The sequence below is a fragment of the Habropoda laboriosa genome, unplaced genomic scaffold, assembly GCF_001263275.1.
Source record: "Habropoda laboriosa isolate 0110345459 unplaced genomic scaffold, ASM126327v1 scaffold198, whole genome shotgun sequence".
NCBI classification, from domain to species: domain Eukaryota; kingdom Metazoa; phylum Arthropoda; class Insecta; order Hymenoptera; family Apidae; genus Habropoda; species Habropoda laboriosa.
Genome location: NW_017100297.1, coordinates 6,044 through 16,062, shown reverse-complemented (window position 1 = coordinate 16,062; position 10,019 = coordinate 6,044). Strand labels below are relative to the sequence as shown.

At 41.0% G+C, this 10,019-nt stretch overlaps 1 protein-coding gene across 1 annotated transcript in view; it reads right to left on the bottom strand.

Annotated features, from left to right (window-relative positions):
* LOC108573919 (piggyBac transposable element-derived protein 4-like) overlaps positions 1-6,814 on the bottom strand; it is a 10,621-nt gene extending 3,807 nt beyond the window's left edge. The window contains 5 exon segments of the mRNA XM_017936410.1: positions 5,016-5,095; positions 5,518-5,673; positions 5,842-6,051; positions 6,123-6,242; positions 6,692-6,814. Coding sequence (XP_017791899.1) covers positions 5,016-5,095; positions 5,518-5,673; positions 5,842-6,051; positions 6,123-6,242; positions 6,692-6,814 — 689 coding nt within the window.
* Positions 6,815-10,019: the final 3,205 nt, after the last annotated feature.

Here is a 10,019-nt window from a genome sequence, read left to right as displayed (position 1 = left end):
CCTCACGTGACCGTAAGTCAAACATAGTTCAACCAAGTTAACATAGATAAAGAAAATGAAGTCTACATTAGAAGCATCTATTTCTGAACACAGACTAATTAAAGTGTCTTTAACGCGTTTCAAGGGTATTGTCGGATGATATGATGAGTCAAAATCATATAGCCCATTGCAAAAACGGTTATAAAAATTTGAAGCAGTATAAGAAAGATTCGAGACTGCAGGCCAGAATAGAAGAACATGCACTATGCAGAGCTGGAAATATTTCTCACGGGGCAAGAGGGGGAACTTCCCTCGCGCCGCCTAAAAGCTCAAACCTTAGAGAAGTTGGGCTTATGGGGATGTGATCCAATCAGACCTGCATTCCTTTCAGGAGCAATCTTTCCAGCTCTGCGGAGTAGAAGGGGTCCCTTGCCCTATACCGTGGAGCGCGAGAAATTTGGAAACGGGTATTTTCAGATTGTGACTGCGGCTGGGACCTAATTAATCGTATGCAGCCACAATCTCGAAATCCCAACATTTCGACACTTCAAATTCTCACGCCTAGCCCATCGACTTTTATTACTGGACCGCGTATGAAATTTCATTATTTGCACTCGTCGATAAAGGGTAACGCGGCATCAGTCATTAACACGTTCAGGACGGCAGAGAAATTCACGAAACGCTCACTATTGCCAGCGTTTCTTATGATTCAAGTGTGCGTTATTATTGATACTTAATTTTTCAGTATGTAACCTGAAAATGTGGTATTCCACTGTTGGATCACACCGTATATTCAATTTTTTTTGCCATCATTTTGAATGGGTCACGTCAGCAAACAGGAACATCGATGACCCACCGGTGAGTCACACCGTCCTGAAAGTGTTAATTCATTCTGCCTCTCCGAAGCCAACTACCTTCCAGCGTGGAAGACGTTGAAAGTTGAAGAACACCACGATTTGCACGTATTGTGGAAGGTACTTGACTAAAGAGACTTTAACCGGACTGCGACAACTTATTTTGACTACTGAAAACTACTTAAGCGCACTGACCTCACTCGGCGAACTGAAAAAATAATGTGGCAGTATGGTAGTGTACTTATTAACTACGAAACTAGACAATGTTACGCGGCGCGAATGGAAACGCATAGCGTCGGACATTCGGGGTAGTCTTTGCGCAACAGCATAAAATTTCTCGAAAAACACTGCAGGTATCTTGAGATGGTCAGCGCGGACAAAGCGATGTTTATACACAAGCAAACTATCGCCAGAGAAACGAAGACAAATCGACACAGAATCGTCACTGCTCCTCTCGCAAATTTGGCACCGGCATGTTTACTGTGTAAAGGGGAACATCGATTATACAACTGCAACATCTTCCTGAAATTATCACCGACAGCAAGATACAAGAACTACGCGCATGTGTCAACTGTTTACGGATGGAACACAGGACTGTAGATTGTACACGTGGAACATGCCGAAAATGTTTGAAAAGTCATCATACTCTTTTACATATTAACCATGCCACACCTGAACCGTCCCTGGTCATAAAGGCATCGTTTCCTTCGCACGGTCATTCATCAAAGAACAATGTACGTACGTCCATAAGCTTGCCCCGAGACCATACTGCGACACAATCATATGTTTCTCACGGGACAAATACTTGCTCCATGCTGAGTCCTGCCGTATAACACACCAAGGAATGAAGGATTAGTCAAAAAATTAGGACTTCCGTGTACCAACACACACCTTAAGGTCTCGGGTATAGACCAACTGGCACATCGATTAAACTATCAAATTTAACGAACTCGATAAGTTAATTACATGCCACGCACTATTGAAGATCACGGACAAAATTCCTAACCTTGCATTGACTCATCATCAATGCCCATTCCAACTAATTCTATGTTGGCAGATCTCCAATATAATCGACCAGGAGAAATTGAGAACTCGATAAGTTAATTACATGCCACGCACTATTGAAGATCACGGACAAAATTCCTAACCTTGCCATTGACTCATCATCAATGCCCATTCCAACTAATTCTATGTTGGCAGATCTCCAATATAATCGACCAGGAGAAATTGATATGATAATTGGGGCAGGTTTGTTCTCGGATATATTATGTATCGAATGTCATTCTTTAGAACGAAACCTTCCGTCGTTACAAAAAATTCAATTCGGTTGGATCGTTGTGGGTAACTTGCACTTGTCTCTACTCACAACACACAAGGGCGCGCAAGTTGTCACATAGTGATCAGCCAACAATTGCACGACTAGATGGCTAGGTTTTGGAAGAAGCGAAAGACCTAAGGACCTAAAAACATGCTTATCCTGGATTTTCGGTGCCTCATTTCTGGAACTTTGTAAATGGGCCACTAATGATAAACGTATATTGCAAGCAACGAAATTTCAACCAAGGGTTCATCAAGTATTCACAGAAAGAGATTCAGAAACTCTTGGTTTTTGCTGGGAATCGGAAATGGATATATTTCCATACACTGTTCACGAGATTTTATAGTGATCAGCCAACAATTGCACGACTAGATGGCTAGGTTTTGGAAGAAGCGAAAGACCTAAGACTTAAAAACATGCTTATCCTGGATTTTCGGTGCCTCATTTCTGGAACTTTGTAAATGGGCCACCAATGATAAACGTATATTGCAAGCAACGAAATTTCAACCAAGAGTTTATCAAGTAGTCACAGGAAGAGATTCAGAAACTCTTGGTTTTTGCTGGGAATCGGAAATGGATATATTTCTATACACGGTTCACGAGATTTCAAGTCGACATGTCACCGAGTGGATATTATAGCAGATCTTGTAGATCTTTAACCCCCTCTGACTTATTGAACCAGTCACAATTCAAGCAAAAATATTCTTGCAAGAACTGTGGCAATTGCAAATTTCATGGAACAAATCTCTATCTCAGTATCTGCACTCACAATGAATATCCTTTCGGGCCGAACTTCAAGGGATTAATCACATAATCATTCCGAGAAGTGCGCTACCTACAAGGACATCAAGGGTCGAAGTGCACGGATTCTGTGATGCTTCAGACGAGGCGTTACGACACTGGACGAGAATGAACAATGGACTTCACATTTGTTGTGCGGTAAATCGCGAGTAGCACCGTTAAGAAGTGTCAGCTTACCGCGATTGGAGTTATGTGGGGCATCGCTGCTTGCAGAACTAATCGCGCAAATTAGAAATTCTATGAAAATTATATACGACGAGTATTACTGGACTGACTCGACGATCATCCTTACTTGGATAAGGGTATCGCCCCATAAATGGAAAAACTTCGGCGCCAATAGACTGTCGTGATATGTACAGGAACTTTCGCGAGGAGTTTTGTCATATGTGTCTTCAAATGATAATCCCGCAGACATCATATCGCGTGGAATCAATCCCTCCGAATTAATTAGTGCCGATCTCTAGTGGCATGCATGGTAACACGGCCAATTGGACCTTTGAATACGAACATCACTCGATGCCAGACCAACTAGCTGAGAAAGCTGAAGCGGTCCATACATTGACTGGTGATATAAGATTTCTTTCATAAATTTTCATCGTCATCAAAATTACTACGTATGGCTGCCTATTGTCTGCAATTTGTCCAGAATACTCGAACGCGCATCCATAATCGTGTGACACGTTGAATCAAGAAAAGGGGAATACCCCATTTATCTACAAAGAAGCTAGACCAAACTGAATTTACTCTGATGCGTAGACTTCAGTCAGACTACCTTTCGTGTGAACATAAGCATCTAAAATTAAGACAACCAGTTTCAAATTCAAGCCCTGTGCACTGTTTGGATCTATTCCTGGATCAAACTGGATTAATCAGCGTGGGCGGTAGATAGAGACATGCGAGGATTTGGTTTTCTCTGAAACATCCAGCTATACTGCCAGCAAAACATCACACCACGAAGCTGATCATAAGACAGCCGACACAGCGAACATTTACGCCTTTTTCACGCGGGTTGTCATACAACTACTTGTTTACTGCATACACGATACTGACCGTTAGGTAGAAAAAATTCAGTAAAAGGTATATTTGGAAATTGCATAGACTGTTTTAATGTTAGACTCGTTACTACGACTAACATCATGTGAGATCTACCTGCAGCAAGGACTACGCCAACCCGGCCTTTCTTTACCTGCGGTGTTGATTACGTACGTCCGGTATTCATTAAGAAAAGGACTCGTGCAAGGACTACTTTGAAGGCGTACCTATGTATTTTCGTTTGCTGTACAACCAAAATTTTATTCATATGTAATTGGCACACAACTTAACTACCGAGGCATTCTTAAATGGCCTGCTATGATTAATTTCGCGTCAGAAACTGTGCCATAGTATATATTCAGACAATAGAACTAATGGGTTTAACGAACTAAATGACGGACGCTAATGAACGAATTACGAAATTTCTACCTGACAATCACATTCAGCTGCAGGTACTGCAAACTATTCAGGGCTTTTAATACCTCCTCATGCTCCACGTTTCGGGGTTTTATCGGAAGTGGCAGTTAAATCCGTAAAATACCATTTGAGACAAGTTATTGGCGAAACTCGATTAAGATACGAAGAATTATAAACCATGCTAATTCAGGTTGAGGCATGTTTGAATTCCCGACCTATATCTCCCGTATTCAACGATTCCACCGATCTATCTCCTTTAACGCCGGGACATTTTTTAATCGGCAATTCCATCATATCATTTCCCGATCACAATCTTCTATCCATCCCAGCGAATTGATTCAATCGTTATCAGCACGTCCGAAGAACGTTACAGCACTTTTCACTGCGCTGACTGCTCGAATACCTACACCTAATGCAGCGAAGGACAAAGTTGTGTGCAATATCCCACTCACAGATTGGACCAGAGTCCTTAGTGAATATACAAACAGCCAGAAATGTTGCAATTAGTTATGTTGTGTGCATAGTAGTGTTGGATAACCGACCGCCTATTGATATTGAGTCACGAAGTCACTCTTAAGCCCAGATTAACTCCATAACACCGAAAAACAAGTTACTCATCGATCGCTAACTGTCCCTTCAAAGTCCTGTCCAGCAATTCGTCACCAGAATCAAGTTCACCTTCTCCCTTAAATCCCTTCCTTATAAGTATACCCGAAAAATCCCTTAGAAGATCATTATAGTAGAAACCAAGCGAGTATAGTTAAGAGCGGTCGATCTAGTACACGGCAGAAAACTACAGCGTCTCTTCTTTTCGTGAAGTTCGCGCGTTGTTAATTCGGAGTCCGGGAATATAAGTGTCATCGTTAAAATAAAAATTATATTGTTGAAATATAATCGATATCAACTTTCCTCCTCGGATTCCAACAGTAGAATGTGTATGCTTCGGTGCAAAACTCCATATTAGAGAATTGAGACTCTCGTTACTATTTTAGGTGTTGGCTCCCACACATGTTTCTAGTAATTCATATGAGCTCAAATCCTCATGAATGGGCTTTATTTTTAAGAGTACTTCTTCCTTTAGAGGCGTTTTATTATCTGTGGAAGATGCCAGCGTACCCGCAGCCTCTGCTTTACGTCACTTGCACCAACTATTGGATTTTCGTGTGACGAGCTCATATGAAAATACGTTGCCCATATGCCATTTTTTATCTTTTCAATGGCATCGGGATTTCTTCTATTAGGTTGTTGCGAATGAAATGGCCGTTTTTGAATCTTTAACGTAAACTTTTATTTTACAAGCTTTATTCACATTCCATTAATCGAAATAATTTCCATCGACATCAATGCACTTCTTCCATCGCGATGCAAGTGCCCCAATGCCTTTCTGGAAGAAATCTATAATGAACGTGAGGCAATAAATTCATCAAATGCAGTTTTTACAGCACATTCTTCTTTGAACATTTTTCCATTCAAAAAGTCATCTAGGTGCTTGAAGAAATTGTAATCAGTAGGTGAGAGGTCAGCCGAATAAGGAGGGTGAGGAAGAACTTCACACTTCAACTCTGCTAATTTTTTTACAGTTTGTTTCGCAATATGTGGCCGAGCATTGTCGTGAAGCAATAACACACCACGTCTATTGACTAATGCCGGCTGTTGAACACACAGTTTTTCGTACATTATATCAATTTCCTGACAGTATTTATCAGCATTTATGGTTTCACCTTTTTTAAAAATGAATAATGTGCAACATCCTTTGCTGACCACCAGACAGACACCAATGTCTTACGCGAATGAAGGTTCGGTTTCGGCATATGTTTTGGAGTTTCATCTGCGTCCAGCCACTGTGCAGAACGTCGTCGATTGTCGTAGAGAATCCATTTTTCGTCACAGATAATTATCCTGTTTAACACATTGGCGACGGGGCGTTCGGAGCCGCGTTTGACGTGGGAAATAACTGGTATAACTTTTTAACTAATTAATATTTCACAAAGGAATTTTGGGGAAAGGTGGAAATAACTTTTGTGCGTAAAAATGTATACTTTTTAAAGTGCAAACGTCAGAGGTTCTCAACCTTTTTATTATTTGTTAAGAAATACATATTTATTATTCTTCTTACGGTAACATATAAAAATTAATATTTTTTCTTCGTATGGTACGTTTGGAAACAGTTACCAAGATGTAACGGTACGTTACAATCTTTACACATATAACAAGTCTCTCGACGTCTGTTATGTGAATAACACACACGACACCTTCTTCTGACTTTCTTATTTTTGCTCAAAATTCTTACAGGTTCGTGTTGTTTCATATTTCCTGTCAGTCTTTCCGGTGGATCGAAGCGAGGTGCTCGTGCGGAAGTTGATAGTTCTAGCCATGCTTCAGCTATATTCAGCATGAAATCGTGGAATCTCATTTTTGACTGTGGATTAAGAATTTGAAAGATGCGGAATGAATTAAATAAGGCGCAGTGAAGAAGATAGAAAAATACTTTTTTAGTCCATTTCAGAGTTTTTCTAAAGATAGGGTTGTATGCGAGATATTGATCGGCAAGGTCGACACCATTCATATATTGATTGTAATCTATTATACAATGAGGTTTTTGGATAGGAAGCCTCGTGTTGCGGTCAATTTTATTCGAATTTATCATTTTAGCGTTATGAATGGTAGAGATCATTTGAATATTGCGTTTTTTTCCACTCTTCCATATCTGGAGCATAATTTCTCCTTTTCTCTTGTGGCATGTTTCTCCACGTTGTAGTTGTACGTCTTTTAAAGAATTTGGGATTCTCCGATTTGTTCTTATTGTCCCATAAAGTCTGACCTTTGTGATAATAATATAGAAGCTAAATTTATACTATTGTAAAAGTTATCTGCATATAGATGATGCCATTTGTTTAGGTATTGATCCATTACGTTCATGATGGTGTTCTCCAACTTGACATTCTTTCCACAATAAAGAATACAAATTACAAATATATCCTGTTTTGGACTCGCAAACCATTCTATTGAGAATGCCATATTTTATAATTTTACTAGGGTTGTAAACTCGGAATTGAAGTCTTCCCCTCCATGGGGAATAGATTCTGTCCTGGTTCATATACACTTTTCAATTTATCTAGAAAATAATCTATAATTTCCTGCACTTTTATTAGCTTGTTTTTATTTGCATGGACAACTGTGTTATTAGTGAAATGCAGGAAAGTACAAATTTGTAAAAACCGATCTCTACTCATAGTATTGCCAAAAACTGAAGTTGCTATAAGTGGATTTGTGGACCAATAATTGTGTATCTTGTTTTTCCTCACTAAGCCTATAATTATTATAAGGGCAAATGCTTTCTTAATTTCCAGAACTGTGACATCGACCCATTTAGATCTATGTGCAGGATTTTTATATCTGTGGCTATTTGTGTTATGATAACGATTTGTTTCAAGCACAATTTTTTCAAATAAATCATCCCCAATGAATAAAGAGGTCACATCCGCAACACTTTGAGGATTGTCTGGAAAGATTTTCACTCCAGTAATACCTTCGAATTGTTCGTTATGTCTTCCCGGGACTTTGAGGATTGTCTGGAAAGATTTTCACTCCAGTAATACCTTCGAATTGTTCGTTATGTCTTTCCGGATCAAATTCCGACCAATCCGTATTATTTTCTTCTATTTCTATTTCTTCTTCACTTGATGACGACGAGGAAAGCACACGTAATAAACCCTCCCTACGTCGTAACGGTACAATACAGAGTCTTCACTGTCATTTTCAGCGACGTCTGATAAAGTCTTCACAGATATCCGAAAGGAATTCTTCCTCCATTTTTTGGATTTTTAGAAAAATATAACAAATAAAATTTTTACTATTCAAACACAGGAAAGCACTGACTGCTCAGAAACACATACGATAGTTGTTGCGAGCGTTCGACCTTGTGCGGTTCTGAGCTCGCTATGGTTCTGCTTTGAATTAAAAATTCTGAACCTCGTTGAAAATGGATACAGACACTGTTCTTTTTCGTCGTTCCTTAGGTGATGTTTATTCGTAATCTGAGACCTTTCGGTTGTGAGGTGACTTAAGTCACGTTCGGGGGATGAGACCCGCGGATAAGTTGATTGACATGTATCGAGTTGGCGAAGAGAGGTGGTTGAAATATGCTATTGGTTAATCATAGTCTGTATTTTGAAGAAAAGGTAACCGCCCTCTCGCCGATGGTCACTTGCAGGTACAGAAGTGCCTTCGAGCGACGCACGTGAGATATCCGTGTGTCTCCGTGCGACGCAATAATAGTTGCAAAGGCCAAGAACAGACTAAAAGATTTTACTCTTGCCCTGTCAATGCAGGGTCACTGTACCAACCATAAAGAAATATCTTATTCTGATATAAACAGAGTTACTTGAAATCTGTCACTATGGTCTGAAGCAACGCCCAAGCGTCGAATGTGTACCTCATCACGCTAACGTTGTATATACAGTCACGGTATCAATCATCGCGGAATATAATAGAAAGTTAAAATCATAAATACTCTTTTCAATTCGAAGAGAATTTCTGAAGAGAAATCGAACCATTGATAACGTCTTACAAATTTATATTGGGACAAATATATGAAGATATCGATGACGCGAAAACGCGTCATCCGTACCCAAGTAAAGAACTTGAATGACGCGTATACGAGTCATCCGTCGCCAATGTGTTAATATGTCTTCATTATTCTGTCAAAAAAGTAATGAAGAACTGATCTCCAGAGATCAGTGAATTTGACGGACTTCTTTATTCATGAGAAAGTCTGTTGTTATTTCGAATGACACCATCTCTCCCTGGTCGTAACGAGATAAAAATAGCTTGTAATAGGTTAATGAAAGTGAGACTCTGTAATACTGGTGGATGCTGCAAATCTCCTCGATCTGCTGTTGGTTCCAAGTCGTGCATAGACGACTGAACTCATCCACGGTTGCAAACCCAACTCCGCGGGTGGCAACGGGCATCGGGATGTCTCTAGGTTGAACCATCACGGATAAGGATTTTAGAGACTTCTCCAACTCGGCGCACGAATCGTCGAATATACCGAGATGTCGCATTTCCTCTTCGCGCAGTTCGCCCCTTTTCTTGGATCCAAGCCGCTCTCTGAATGCATCTGATCTTCTCTGCCTCGCCCCCTTACCAGTCCGCTTCTTCGGTCCTGATGTTGCAGGAATCTTAGGTTCCTCATTTACTTGATTCAGCTGCATTTTAAATAGCACACAAATTCTCGTACCACACAGCACGATAAAAGTACTTTTTTTTTTTACGTGGGGAAATCCTCATGGACACCCCGCCCCCCACAGAGGGGAGCGGGGTTGTGCCGGACTCTTACCGGCTAAAACCCTACGGTGACCATCCTCGACGTTGTGGGGTGGACTCGGGATCTCGAACGAATGCAACCGGACCTACCCCACGCCGAGCCCCTCCGTCAAGATGTTCGAGGAGGGAGAGACGCCATCTCGAAGAGGGTCAGAAGGACCCTCTTTTCATCTCCGCGGCGCCGCCGGAACCACACCGGCGTCGCCCCCACCGCGAACCGCGTGCAATGGGGTGTCGCCCCCCTCCCCAGCCCTGCGGCCCCTGGTGACCCACACAAATACTTAGGGCAT